Source organism: Ochotona princeps, chromosome 4 (genome assembly GCF_030435755.1).
Source record: "Ochotona princeps isolate mOchPri1 chromosome 4, mOchPri1.hap1, whole genome shotgun sequence".
NCBI classification, from domain to species: Eukaryota; Metazoa; Chordata; class Mammalia; order Lagomorpha; family Ochotonidae; genus Ochotona; species Ochotona princeps.
This window is the reverse complement of record NC_080835.1, coordinates 94,276,151-94,290,825: the sequence shown is the minus strand read 5'-3', so window position 1 is coordinate 94,290,825 and position 14,675 is coordinate 94,276,151. Positions and strand designations below refer to the sequence as shown.

At 43.6% G+C, this 14,675-nt stretch overlaps 1 protein-coding gene across 1 annotated transcript in view; it reads right to left on the bottom strand.

The window, feature by feature from the left end:
• Nucleotides 1–5,459: 5,459 nt before the first annotated feature.
• CRTAM (cytotoxic and regulatory T cell molecule) overlaps nt 5,460–14,675 on the bottom strand; it is a 30,405-nt gene continuing 21,189 nt past the window's right edge. The window contains exons 7-10 of the mRNA XM_058664018.1: nt 11,379–11,462; nt 9,982–10,128; nt 7,171–7,257; nt 5,460–5,596 (exon numbers count right to left, since the gene is read on the bottom strand). Coding sequence (XP_058520001.1) covers nt 5,466–5,596; nt 7,171–7,257; nt 9,982–10,128; nt 11,379–11,462 — 449 coding nt within the window. The 3' untranslated portion in view covers nt 5,460–5,465. The remainder of the gene's footprint in view (nt 5,597–7,170; nt 7,258–9,981; nt 10,129–11,378; nt 11,463–14,675) is intronic.

Below are 14,675 nucleotides of genomic sequence, written 5' to 3'. Positions count from 1 at the left end.
CTTTAGTCTGGAAGTAGAGATGCATACTGTATTGTAGCCTCACATCTGGATATGTTAGTCTCCATTACACAGTTACTATACATCTCCTTAAATGAAAAACCACAATACAAAATCAATAACAGGAAGAAAAATAGAAACTTACAATGCCATGAAGTTAAATAACATGTTACTAGATAAGAAACTCTCCATTATTCAGCTACTATACATCCCCTTAAGCGAAAAGTCACAAAACAAAATCAACAATACGAAGAAAACAGAAATTAAGAACAGCATGAAGTTAAGCAACATGCTACTGAATGACTAATGTCTCACTGAAGAAATGAAAAAGAAAATTAAGAACCTTTTTGCAGAAAATGATGCTACTATATGATCTATGAGTCACTGAAGAATTTAATCAGAAGAAAGTGCTTTGATGAGATGAAATTAATAACAACAAAAAACCAAAATCCATGAGATATAGTTTCTACTGATTTTTGTTGGTGAACTGTGTCTCTTGTAGGCAACAAACAGATGAATTTTGTTTTTTTTAATCCAGTCTACTAATCTATAACGTTTGATTGAGCTTAAGCCATTTACATCCAGGGTAAATATGAATAGATGATAATTTGGTCCTGTCATTTTAAGAATGGGTTGTTCATTGGTTTAGTCTTCTGTGGTCATTTTACCGGGATGTTCTTCCCATTTGCCTTTGGTTTTGGTGGGTGCTATTCCTCTTCTCTGTCAAGAGAACATCTTGAAGTATCCTTTGTAGGCCAGGTTTGAAAGAGGCAAATTCTTTTAACTTTTCTTTACTGTAGAAGAATTTTATTTTATTTTCAAAGACAAAAGAAAGCTTTGCTGGATATGTATCATGGGACAACAATTTTTTTTTTTGCTTCTAGAATCTGGAATATGTCTCTCCATTCTCTTCAGCTGGGCAGCACCAGCATTGCCCACCCATTTTCTAACTGATTAAGAGACCACCAATGGGGAACATCTTACCTATAGGTTCCCCGCCCAACAAGGAGGGGTCAGGGAATGCTTAAAATCCCGAGACCCTTCCTCAAACCTTTGGTGTCTCTCTCTCCCTCCCCTTTCGAGAGGCACCCCACCTCCCGGCTTTGTCTCCGGAGCTGCTTTCCCCTTCCCTCTCCCTTCCCAGCACACCTGGTCCCTTCGCAAATAAACTTTTCTGTCTGCAATAGATTCCCGGCTTTTTATTTCTATACTCAGCCGAGGAAAGAACACACCAGGCATTTCTGGTAACATTGAACTCCCAGTGAAAATCCCTTCCCACCTGGTTCCTGGTGGAGTTCAGATCACCATTCATTGAATGCTGCTGGGGTATCAGTCACTGCAACATCACACCGTGGTTTTTGCTGCTTTCCTGTATCTGTCCGTCTCCTGTTTCCTGGAATGTGTCCTCTCTGCTTCATACTGGTTAATGCTTCTCCATCCGTTCAAATGCATCCTTACCCTATTCCAACATCTTGATTCTCCTCTTCTGCTCTTTATTTAAAAAATCTTTTTTAAACCACTCGTTTGGCTGAAGTCACTCACTTAAATTTATTATTATTATTATTATTTAGTACATGTGTTGTTGTGAGTCCATGTAAAAGGTTTGTCTCTCAGAACAGCTTATGATATTTAGCAAGAACATCTGAGACCTTCTCCCTAGAGCTCTCTCCTGGAGTCCGGAGAACGGGAGTATGCAATGTCTGATTCATTCGTTGTCATCCATATGTTTGTAATATCTTCTTTGAGTTCACCTTGAAAGTAACCTGGAGGATCAGAGATTTTCTGTGGGCACTTTTCATCCCAAATATCTTTTCTTTCTATCATAGAAGATTTTTAATGACATTTTAAATATTTTAAAATTGTTTACATGGTTGACAAGGATGCACACCTGTGAGGACCACTGATTTGGGGTGGGGAGGGTTGAGGCATGGGAGAAGGTAGGTGGGACAAATGCTTCTAATTTTCCTTTTCTTCCTTTTTCTCCTGTTTCTGGGGACGGGGTGGAGGGAGGAAGGGAAGGGGAGGGGGCTGCTCCCAGGTGTCAAACTACATCAATACCTGGGAATGATCGTCTGATGTCATCTTAGAAACCCCAATGTGGAGAAGAATGTTCCGAGGGTATTGCTTGAGTGGTTTAAATGGTTCTGAGATGCTGCTGGTTTCGTTGCTCCAAGGTGGACAAAATCTTTCCAAGCTCTGTTGGCTGGCAGAGTCCACCCCAGTGCACCCACCCACCCAGACACTTGCTGCCAAAGCTCAGCCAGGAGAGTTGTCCAGCCCGTTATGTGCTCCATCTTCTGACATGGCACTCACTGTCCTCTGCAGGCCCGAATGAGCTGGCCATCCTGGCCCCCTTAGGTTCCTCAGCATGCTGTCTACTGCACAGGCATCATCAATCAAAGAGGTCCAATCCAGACACGTGCATGTGGTGTAAAGTTGATCCACAAAACCTGATTTTCCCCGTGACCAGAGGCCAGTGGTCCAGCTGTGGAGTCCTCCCAAGAAGCCCCAGCTGGTATCACCCCAGAACTGCCTCTCACATGTGCCAGCCATAACAGGGTCCAGTTCAGTCCATCACCTGCATCAGGCTACACACACGCTGATGATTGTAGTTGCCTGGTAGTTCTGTCCCTAGCTCCATGTCCTGTGCAAACCTACAGGTGCGGCAGCCCAGCCCAACCCAGCCTGCCACAGACCGGCCCCTATGCACACCAGCAGGAACTGCAGCCTGGTGGGGGTGACCCACAAGAACCCCCACCAGGCCTGCCCCAGCTCGGGTACCTGCACATGCCAGTATGTACAGCAAAAAAGACATGTCTGTGTTGCATTCCAATCAGGTTCTCATATACAACTACTGGTATCACAACTTAGCTCAGTCCACTCCACCCCATGACCCAGCTTACACTAATGATGATGGGCACTGCCACCTTGTGCAACCTATCCCCTCAGCCCTGCTTCTCATGCACACAAGTGGGAGCTGTAGCCTAGCAAAGGAGTGCCCACAGTTTCCTTACTAGACTCAGTCTCGGTCCCAGATCTTGCATTTTCCAGGGGGTATTGAGATCCAGTCTGACACAACTTGCACCTTGTCCTGGCTCTTGCCAGTGGTTGCTGCAGCAAAGTCCTGTCGGTCAGCACTTATCCTGGCTCTTGTGTTTGCCCGTGGATGCAGTGGCCAGGCCTAACCTGGCCTCCCACCAAACCCAGCCCACATGCAGACCAATGTTTGTTGCCCATCCTGGATCACCTCCAGTCCCAATTCCCATATACTCCAGTGGGAGCAGTGGCCCATCAGGGGGGCATCTCTGGCAGCCCACTCAACAGGTTCACTCCCAGCCTTGTGTCCTGCATGTGTTGGAGGGTTCTACAGTCCAGTCTGGAATGACCTGTCTTGCCTTGGTATTTGGCATCTGCCTAGCCTGCACTCAGTCCCAGCTTGTGTTGGGGGATGTTGTAGCCTATCTCATCCTGGTCAACCCCCAGTTCAGGCCCTATTGTGAACTGGTGGGTGTTGTGTCCAAAACTGGCCTGAATGTGTCCTGTCCTGGCTCTTACACATGCCAGAGGGTATTACAGACTGGTCCAGCCCAACTTACCTTCAGACATGTCCCACAATGTATGCCAGTGGGTACTGTAGCCCGGCCTGACCTGGACTGCCCCCAGCCTCGTTCCCACGCTCACCAGCAGGTGCTGCATCTTAACAGGGGAGTTCCCCAAACCCCCCTATCCCACCAGTTCCCACTTCTGGGTCTCTCACACAACAGTGGGTGTTTGGTTCAGACTGACTTGGCTCACTTCCAGTCCCAATATTTACTGCTGGATACTGTGGACTTGCCAGACCAGCCTACACCCATTCCAGCTCTCTCTGGTGGATGCTACAGCCTAGCCCTGCCTGAACCAAATCCAGCTCTAAATGTGGATCAGCTGTGACTCAGGCACTCACCAAAGGGATCAACAGGCCACTGGGGGAGTTCCCCAAGTTCCCCCACCAGGCCCACTTCTAAACCCAAATATCACATATGTCAGCGGGTGCTAGACCCCTACCTGGTATAGTCTACTTTCCAGTCTAGGTGTTTATGTGTGCTGGTGGAGTTGTGGCCTGGCTTGCTTCCAATCCCAGTTCCAATAAGTGTCAGTGAGTTTCATGGTCATGCCTAACTTGGCCCATCACCACCCCCAACTCTCGAGCGAACCAGTGGGCATTACAGTTCCATAGCAAATTCCTCCCCCTAGCAAAAAAAAAAAAAAAAAAAGTGTCCTCAGCTCTGGTTCTATCATGTGCCTGTTAATGCCAGCTAGTGTCATGGGCCAGCCTGATGTGACCCATCTCTAGTTCTGACACACTGGCAGGAATTATGGTATCGCCCTATCAGGCAGCTTGCCCCCCGCCTTTTCATGTGCACCTGTGGCTATGCATGGTGGTCGACGCTAACTAGCCAAGCTCTGGTCTCCCCCATGGATGGGTGCATTGGTCTGACCCAGAGAGGAACTCCAGTTTCCTTCCTCCAACCCGTCCGATCTCAGCCCCCTGACTTACTTGCACATGCAGTGGCTTGGGACTCTGCCCGCCTGCCCAGGCCTCAAGTGCATGCATTCCCAGGCCCAGCCTACCTGCATGCCAGTCTAGGTCCATACCCATCTGTCCCAAAGATCTTTGTTTCATGAGAGAAAGAAAAGATTTTTTTTGCAAAGGATTTATTTATTTACTTACTTATGTATTTGAGAGGCAGAGTGGCACACACAGAGATATTGTGTGTGTGTGTGTGTGTGTGTGTGTGTGTGTGTGTGTGTGTGATAGAGATAGATAGAGAGAGAGATCTTCTGCCCATTTGTTCACTCCCAAATGCCCACAATAGCTAGGGTTGTTCCAGGATAAATCCAGGAGTCAGGCACTCCATCCTGAGCTCCCAGGTGGATGGACAGGGGTGCAAGTACTCAAGCCTTCATTTACTGCCTTCCAGGCACATAAACTGGATAGCAAGTGAAAGGTGGAATTCAGATTTGCACTCTGGTACGGGATGTAGGCACCTGCAGCAGGGCCCTAGCTTGCTGTGCCACATTGCATTCAAGAGATTTTTAACAAGAACAATTTTAAGTATCTCCACTGGAGCCTAGCATCTTAAAAACAAGACAGAACAACAAAGCAAAAAACACCCTGTTCCCTTCCAAGTAGAATGTTCTCTGGTCACACTGACCTGGGCCTGGTAGTGTCTTCCTGCTCTGAAGTAGCATCAGGCATAATAGGTTCTTTACTTTTTTCCCCCTTCTCTCTCTCTCTCTCTCTCTTTTTTTTAAATATAAACTCCAAGCCTTGTGTCCACAGATTAGTCCTGTTGCTGCACTGGCTCTGGGGAAGAGTATCATCAGAGGCCACTGTCTTGCATTGCACTCGAAGGGCACTTTTCATGTCAGAGCCATTCTGCTCCTTCCCGCAGGCTGCTCCACGGAGGGTGTGGCTGCAGGGAGCACTACACAATATTCTCTGGTATAGGCAAGTGTTTTTCTTCTAATGTTGAATGTTGAGCACTTTCTTTCCTCTTTGCTTTCGCTTGCGTGTACAACTGTGTGATGTAGCTCATGCAACTCTTAGGATGCGAAGCTGAAAGGGAAGCATGTTGCAGATGAGTATTCTGAGCAACACTGCACTCATTTATTTGAAACACTTCTATTGGCTGTCATAATTTTCAGTTCATATATTAGTGCCTTACAAAGTCTAATTGATCTGAATGCATTGATGCACTCTAGCTACCTAAACAAAATACTATTCTGTACGCAGAATAGCTTACATGCTGTCAAAAAGAACTCATTGCTTTGAGCAAAAGTGGACAGTGAAAATAGCAGGGTTTATAGAAGCATAGGGCTCCTATGGACTACTCCAAGCCTATGTAATTCTGTATACAGAGGCTGCAGAAGGTTCCCCCCAATGCTGGGCTTGAAGATGCTGAGACATGCAGAACAGAACGTGAAGATCTGAGTCCCGGATCAAGTCCAACTTCCTCTGAGGCTGGTGACCCTGGGGTTACAGCTTTTAGGGGAGGGAACCCTGAGTGCAGATTCTCATTCTGAATGTTCTTAGCAGGTAACCTGCATGGACTGTGCTTGGTCACTGTCCTCAGGGCTTAGATTTTCCTCCTAAACGTCCTAATTGCACTCCTGCTGTCCTGGTTGCACTTGCCTAGGGAACAGTGTAGGAAGCTTGCATACATTGTGCTGACATCACTCTCCTATTTGTCAGGTGCATATGAAGTGATTGATGTGGAAACACACATTGTAATGCAACAGGCTGTGCCCAGTTTACACACATTCCCCCCTCCTGCCTCCAGTTTTCGCAGAGCTCACTGTGTCCCGTTCCTTCCTTCCTTCTTTGTTTCCCTCTCACACTCTAGTAGGTCAAAGCAAACAGCAAAGGTGGAGCTGTTGTGAAAAACCAGCTTCCTGCAAAACTCTCAACAAAGTCAAAATGCATTTCTCGCAGCTCCTGGTAGGTGGAGTAAGTTAACTTGCACGGAAGATATAAATGAAAATTTGGAAAGTGTGCAAGATTGTTGGCTTTTCAATAATCCTAGATTCTGCCTATTGGACCTTCATCAAGAACACACACACACACACACACACACACACACACACACACCCCAAACATGCTCACATGCTATCTCCTTCCCATGTAGATTCTTTTAATTTTCTCCATATATTTTGCTTTAAAAATTGTGTTAAAGCCGTTTGAAAGACTTGAGTATTTTCAGCTTGAAATGGTTCATGTGTGTGTACATTCATTCAATATAAAGGCAGCCCTTTATGACAAGGCCCTGAGGAAACAGTAAAAGTAAAACTAGCATCTACCAGGAGTTTGTGGCAGCTAAATAAAACTATCAACATTCCTACATGGTGTGGGGATGTTAGTCACTGGACAGCTGAGGGCAGAGGCGAGACATACAGTCCAGGCGTGTCCTGTGGTATGGCAGCAAGGAGCTCGGGGTGGCTTCCCAAAGCCATGTGTTCTCAACTACATAAATGTAGCTGCTACTGTCTGCAAGGATGAACTCCTTAAGTCCTACAAGACATTTTGGGAAACAGTCTTCCTAATCAAACTTTGGTCCTCTTTCCCACTTTTTCCTGAAAGGAAGCTCACAAGTGAACCTCATGTTTAAATCTCAGGCCACACCGTTGACTTACCTTGGCCATTTTTCTCTTGGGAAGATGTTTCTTCGTTGTTTGATCGTGACCTACAACTTTCTACTGTGTGGTCTGAAATTTCATTTTCTGCAAGAAAAGATATTAACTTGCTGACTTTTGGTGGTACAGACACTGGAGATATAGAAATGTATATGTGAATTAATGTATATGCGAATTAAACATGTATTACTAGTCCACGATACACTTACCATGATCCATCTCGTACCTCATTAACTCAGCACACAATTTCTTTTAAGCCCACACTATAATTCCTACAGGCACTGTGGAAGCACCATACGATCGTGGAAGTTTGTTACAGTGTGATATAGCAAATAGGGCTGCTGCCTCTGCGGCTGGCATGCTCTATGGGTGCCAGTTCTAGTCCCAGCCACTTAACTTCTGATTCAACTCACTGTTAATGTACCTGAGAAATCAAGGGAAGATTGCTCAAGTCCTTGGGCCCCTAACAACTGTGTGGAAGACTTGCAAGAAGCTCCTGGCTCCTGGCTTCAGCCTGGCCCAACCCTGGCCATTATGGCCATTTGAGGAATGAAACCGTGAATAGAAGGCCTTTCTCTTTGTTTCTCTCTCCTTCTGTAACTGCCTTTCAAATCAATAAAAGAAATCCTTTTAAGAATACTGTGTAAATAAAATGAGAGCAGATTTAAGATCAGACAATTAGCTTAGCCTGTACTGGAGTACCTGGATTCAATACCTGCTTCTAGTTTCTGACTCTGCCTTCCTGCTAACCCCTTGCGAGGCAGCTGTGATGCTTCAAGTACTTTGATCCCACTAACCGTGTTAGAGGATCCAGAACTGAGTCTCCAATTCTAGGCTCTGGCCTGACCCAGTCTCAGCCATAGCTGGCATTTGGGGAGTGACTCAGTCAATAAGAGTGTATTCTCTGTCGGTCTCTTTTTTTCTTAAATGAATAAATAAAAATCAAAGAAAAAGTGAAGCAGTCTTCTCATGAAAAGAATGGTTGTAGTAACCGTATAACAGCCATGGGCATGAAGCAGGCAGACCATGCTGAATGTGCGCTCGCCTGTGTAGGCAGGTGTGACTGCCACATCAGACCTACTTCTGCTTATGACAAGGATATTAGTCTATCTGAATAGACAGAGAGACTGATATTAAATTGGCAGAAGTGATACTTTTCAGAGAACCACGTCTATTCAAAGATGTAGCAGTTTGCCTTGGGTTATAAGGTATTCTTGTTTCGTATGTGGTCTGATCAATATGGTCCAGGAATTTGATAATGTAAAGTTCCTTCATAATATTCTAGTAGCCACATATAAACAGTGGAAAGAATTGGGTGGAATTGATTTAATAATATATTTTATTTCATTAATGTATTGAAAAATTTATTGTTATACATACCTTTTCCCCCTTTAAAAAAAAAAGATTTGAGGGTGCAGCAAGATGGCTCACAATTGCATATGCTTGGATCCCATAGGGGCACTGGCTTGTGTCTTGGCTGCTCTACTTCTCATCCAGCTCCCTGCTTGTGGCCTGGGAAAGCAGTAGAAGAAGGTCCAAAGGGACCCTTTACCCACGTGGGAGGTCTGGAAGAAGCTCTTGGCTCCTGGCTTTGGACTGGCTCAGCTCCAGCTATGGCAGCCACTTGGGGAGCAAATGAGCAGATGGAAGATCTTTCTCTCTCTGTATCTCCTTCTCTCTGCAAATCTGCTTTTCCAGTAAATAACAAATACATCTTTTTTTTCTAAAATTATTTGACAGGCAGAAGAAGACAGAGTTGGCTCATACCCTCTAATTCTCTCTTCAAGTGTCTCAACAGCTGTGGGTGCACCAGGGCCAGCAATTCAGTTCAGGTCTCCCTCGTGGTAGCAGGAACTCAGTTACCTGAGCCAGCTCTTGCCACCTCCCAGGATCTGCATTAGCAGAGGCAAGTATTGAACGGAGGCAATCCTGTATGGGATACAGGCATCTTAACTTTAAGACAAAACACCTGACCTGATATGTAACATTGTTATGTGTGTGCCCCAAAGCCTCAAAATTATTTGTATATTTTGTCTGAATAGAAAACTCGGTAGGTTCTAGCCTCATGCTAAATGCCATCTTGTAGCTGCTGTACTAGACAACACAGAGCTGGTTTACCACTCAGAACTCAGGAAGGGACTTAAATTTGGCACATGGTTACAAAATATTTGAGTAAATGATTTTTCTGGACAACTTGTAAGAAACTTGCACTCTGATAGGTGCATAGTCTATGTATTTCAATATGTATAGTCTATGTCACCTAGATTTGTTTGTTTCTAATGATAACTTTTTCCATCAGAATGCAAAAGGAAACTGCTGTAATACGCTGTGGTGCAGTGGGGCTGACTGCCTCCTTGACCTCGTAATGGAACTGAACAGATAATTAATTTGGCCGCTGTTTGACTGCCGCTGCAACACAAACTTCTACAGAATAAGGACCTGGTCTGTCATATTGATGGACGTGTGGCTCGTGTCTGGGACACACAGCAGGTGCTCAATGAACGTTTGTTGAGTGAATAGACAAATGTTTTCATTTTGTATCCTTTCTGTGAATAGCAACATCTGTAACTTAATGTTGATTCCTAGAGCTGCTCTAGCTCCTGTTGGTTATGAACTCTAACTGTAGCCCCAGAGAATCACAATGCAAATTTATTGGGAACCACGCAATGTAAGGGACGTGACTGATGTGACCGCCATCACTCCCTGAGATGCCTGTGTAGAGTCTAGCAGGAGAGCGTTCTAGAATTTCCCTCGGTTTTTAGCCAAACGTTTTGCACTGGCTGACCTCTGCCAGGAGGTCTGCGCACTCACCTTTTTTCCACATCACGTGAGCTTTCCGCAGCTTCATTATGAAGAGTTGGACTATGATGAGGAGGATGAAAATGAGGAAGGACACGAGAGTGAGCAGCAGGATGCCGCTTCTCTTCCTCACCAGTCCTATGTACTGAGAGTTCGTTTCTAGAAATAAAGTGACACGGTGTCAGGCAAGCCTTTTTTCAGTCATTGAGGAATGTGATAATTCTTCCATGACATTACATAGGCTAATTGCTCAGATAAAGATGGGAGAGACAGCTTACACTCAAAGTGTTCAGTCTCTGGGGGGAAAAAGCAAGCATGCAAACAAGCAAAATCTGTGGGATGAGTTGGAAAAGATTTTTTTTATTATAAAGATTGTGAACCAGTTATTTTCATTTGCACACAAAGCATATAAGACTTAAATTATAGTTAGAGGATTCAAATTAGATATTGAGAATTTTTTTTTTAGTAAAATATAGTTAAGTAGCAGAAAAGATTATTGAGAATTTGGAAAACTATCATAATAAAATGAAGATTCATTCATCTTGGTTAGAATAATTGTGGACCTGAATATGGGGATAAATTAGAAGAACTCGTAAAAGTCTTTTTAAACCTAGAATTCTATACCTACAAGCTGTAGTTGTGCTTAACACTCCACTTTCTTCATCTTAACCATTGGGGAACTAAGGGGTGCTGCTGAAGTGTGTAAACGTCTTGTAATTCCATGTCTCGATGAAATTTTTGAAGTATCCAAGTATATATAGAATATAATAAAACTGGTTCTCAGAAAAATGCTTTGAAAATACAACTATGGAAATTTCTGGCCTAGTGGCTACAGACCAGTCTTAGGACAGCATAAACTCTGTCAGGAGGAAATAACACAGTATGGAAGAGTAAATCAAAGCATAAGCACAGAGGAGGAGGTAGAGCCAGGTAACGGCCACAGAGAAGCAGCAGTTGCCAGTGGTGACAGGACCAAGGAAGTCAGTGAGCCGAGAACGGAGAAGCCCTGACGTGTAACACACCAGCTTAAAGCGTAAGGCTGTGGCTGAGAAGTCAACATCCCAAATCAGAGCGCCAGTTCAAGTCCCAGCTGCTCTGCTTCCCAAATGATTCCTTGTTAATGTGCTCGGGAAAGCAGCCCATGACAGCCCAAGTATGCGGACCTCTGCTACCCACATGGAAGGCCCAGATGGTCCTGGATTCTGACCTAGGCCTGGTCCAACCCTGGCTATTGTGGCCATTTGAGCAGTAAACCCGTGGATAGAAGATTCTCTCTCTCTCCCCACCTCCTTCCCTTCCTTGGTCTCCCCTTTTCTCTTTCAAATAAATTAAAAATGAAACAATAAGACAAATTTTTAATGAAGTTAAAACAGGCAATGCTCATTCTAAATGTGGAAGGTGACACTTACCAGAGGTCAAGTCAGGGCTCTGAGTGGTCTTTTCTTTCTCTTCCTTGTCAGTCTCTGAGGTACTAGAATTTTCCATGATTGAGACTAAAGTGAAAGCAAAAACCACAATATATGCATATATCTTAAATATGTGACTAAGCATAACTGCTCTAGTTTAAATGTCCATGTCATCCATCCTAGCTTTGTGTTGAATTTTAATGGTTACTTTAATGATATTGGGAGGTGAGACTTCTAAGAAGCGTTCAGGCCACGAGGGCTCCATGCTTAAGAGTGGATACTAATGGCATCATTTCAGGAGTGAGTTTATTATCAAGCGAGTGAGTTGGGCTCTCTTGGCTGGCTCCTGACTTCTCTTTGCCATAGCAAGAAGGCCCTGCCAGTTGTGGCACTCATTCTTAGACATCCCAACCTCCTGAATGTGAGCCAACAAATGAACATTGTTTATTACCCAGACTGTGGAAATCTGCTATAGCAGTGCAAAATGGACTAAGACGATCTATTTATCTATCTATCCCCACCCCACCCCTCACACACATAAAGAAGGATGAATCTCATGTGTGTTCTCTTTCCTAGGCGATGCTAAAGACGTCTGCCTGAATACAGAATAGTCCAGGGAGTTGGAGAGAAGTGGGATAATGGGAACCAAAACACAGAGAGGAGGATTGAGCTCCAAAGTATATTTTCTTCCCAAAGCAGCAGCATTTGGAAGAAAATTAAGTACCTCTCATTTTAAAAACCCGATAACTTTTAAACTAATTCTGTATTTAAACTGCAGTTTTCTTCTTCAAATTAACAGGTAATAATTGTATCTATTTATGAATTACAGTGTGATATCTCAATACCTATATGTCAAGTATGTTGTTAAAAGCAGGGTGATTGGCATTTCTGACTCTTTACCATTTCTGTGTGTCTGAAGACTTTGAGTTCCTATCTGCTGGATGTTCATAAAAAATGCAACAGGTTATTGGGGTCTACAGTCATCACACTGAGCTGCCAAACACTGGAGCTCAATCCTCCTCTCTGTGTTTTGGGTCCCATTATCCCACTTCTCTCCAACCCCCTGGACTATTCTATCTTCAGGCAGACGTCTTTAGCATCCCCTAGGAAAGAGAACACACGTGGGATTTATCTTTCTGTGTCCAGTTTGTTTCACTCCCAACTACTGATCTCTTGAAAGAGTAGTAGCAAATGGCCTTTGAAAAATTTTGTTATTATTTTAGTTCCCATGATACAGTTCTGTAGATATAGGGGTTTCTCCACTTTCACTCCCCTCCTTGGAATATGGATTTTTTAAAAACAGATTTTATTTATTTGAAAGTCACAGGTATAGAAAGAGAGGGAGAGATAGAATAGTCCATCCATTGGCTGTCTCTGCAGAGTGCTGCAATGGCCAGGGCTGAGCTCCATACGGGGTGCTGCTGTCGTAAGTGTAGTTTTACCCACTACATCACAATGCCAGCCCCTCTTGCCTTATCTTTGCAAGGTAAACATTTGCTACACATTTATTCTGTGCCATGTACTATGCTAAACACTTGGTCTTCAATATTTTTCACTTCGACTATGAGAAAACACGCTCCTGGCCATAAGTAAATTACCTAAAATCTCACAACAAAATAGTAGGAAAGCCAACAATAAAATCAGTTTAAAAAAAAAAAAAACAACTTCAGAGACTTCAATGTAAGCCATTATTTCATGCCTCCTTCTTGAATCAGGTTTACCATGGAGAAGGTCTTTCAAATATTTTAAGATAATAACTCGATACTGAAGAATGGCTTCCGAAGGTTTGTGGATGCCAAATCTGGGCCTTGGGACCAGTGTTGCGGCACAGTAGGTTAAGCCATTGTTAGCATTTCTAGCATCCCCTATCAGTTTGAATCCTGGATGCTTCGTTTCTGATGCGGGTCCCTGCTGAGGTGCCTGGGGAAGCAGGGACCTGAAGTCCATGAGAAACCAAGGTGGAGTTCCTGGCCTTGGCCTGACCCAGGTGGCTTATCGCAGCCATTTGGAGAGTGAATCAACAGAAGGGAGATCTCCCTCCCTGTCTCTCTCCTGCTCTGCCACTCTGCCTTTTAAACAAACCTTTAAAAAGAAAGCAAACCTATAACCTGAAATCAATGATTTGTCTGTAGAAATACAACCTTTATTGTCATTCAAACATTGGCATGCCTCCTAGGTATGACATGTTAAGTAAGACATTATAAAAACAGAAGATGCCTTATTCAGATTCTGTTATCTGATGAATTCTCTATTTTTCCTTCTACATACTCTGGCTTTTTAACCTGTTGCACAGCGCCACTCTGTGGATCCCAAAGGGAATTGAGTTTTCTCGCTCTTATTTTTTAACTAACGATGGGTGTTATTAATAACAATAAAATTGGTGGAAATTGAAAGCCGAAAGGAATTTCAGAAACCATATTTCTTAAATCCTATGTTATATGTGAAAAATAAGAACAGAAAATTGAGTTGGTGAGTAGTAGTGCAAGCCAATTTAAGGACAAATGAATTCTAAACACGTTTAAAAATATTGGATTATTAAAGCAAGTGATGTGGCTGGACCACTTTACACTGGTTTCAATTTTCATGGTCCTTCAAAGAACTGTAAGGTATGTACTGTATTTGTCAGCATGTAAAACCTTCAAATGTTTGTTTTTAAATAGTATTCAGGATAAACATTTTTAAAAATGTGATTTGATACCCAGAGATATGAACATGATCATGTAGATCTTAAAGCACTTATCGAACCAAATAGAATTATGATAGCTACAGTGTGTGAAACAGAGAAAATACATAGGAAGGTTTGCCTCTCTGGCTGCGGTTGGCTATCTTGTTTGATGCAGATTCATGCAGTGATTTGTTTTCTGAGCATCGCTATAGCAAGCTATGTTGTTAGATAAAACACACAATTAAATAGTGAAGGTTTGTCTTTGTCTCACATGATGCTTGCATTCATGCTTATAAATTATTCTGGCATTACCTTCTGTTTGAAAAATTAAATACAAGGTTATTGCTCTGAGTAAATCATCTAGCAGATTCTGCATATGAATAATCCAGGCTCTGTTAACGCCTCTGCACGTTTAGTTTAATCCTGTCATCAAAAGAGAACTGAACGAGTATTAACGCATTTCCAGGCGTGATCTGGAAATCCCCTCCGCTGCTTCTAGGCTCTCTGTCGATATCAAGTTACTGTTTGATGCTTGGTCTGTTCTAAATGGAGAGACAAAGAAACGAGTTTCCCTATAAATGAATTCAACCAGGCCCTTCACTACAGAGCAAATTCCAGCTCGTGGTTGTGTGTGC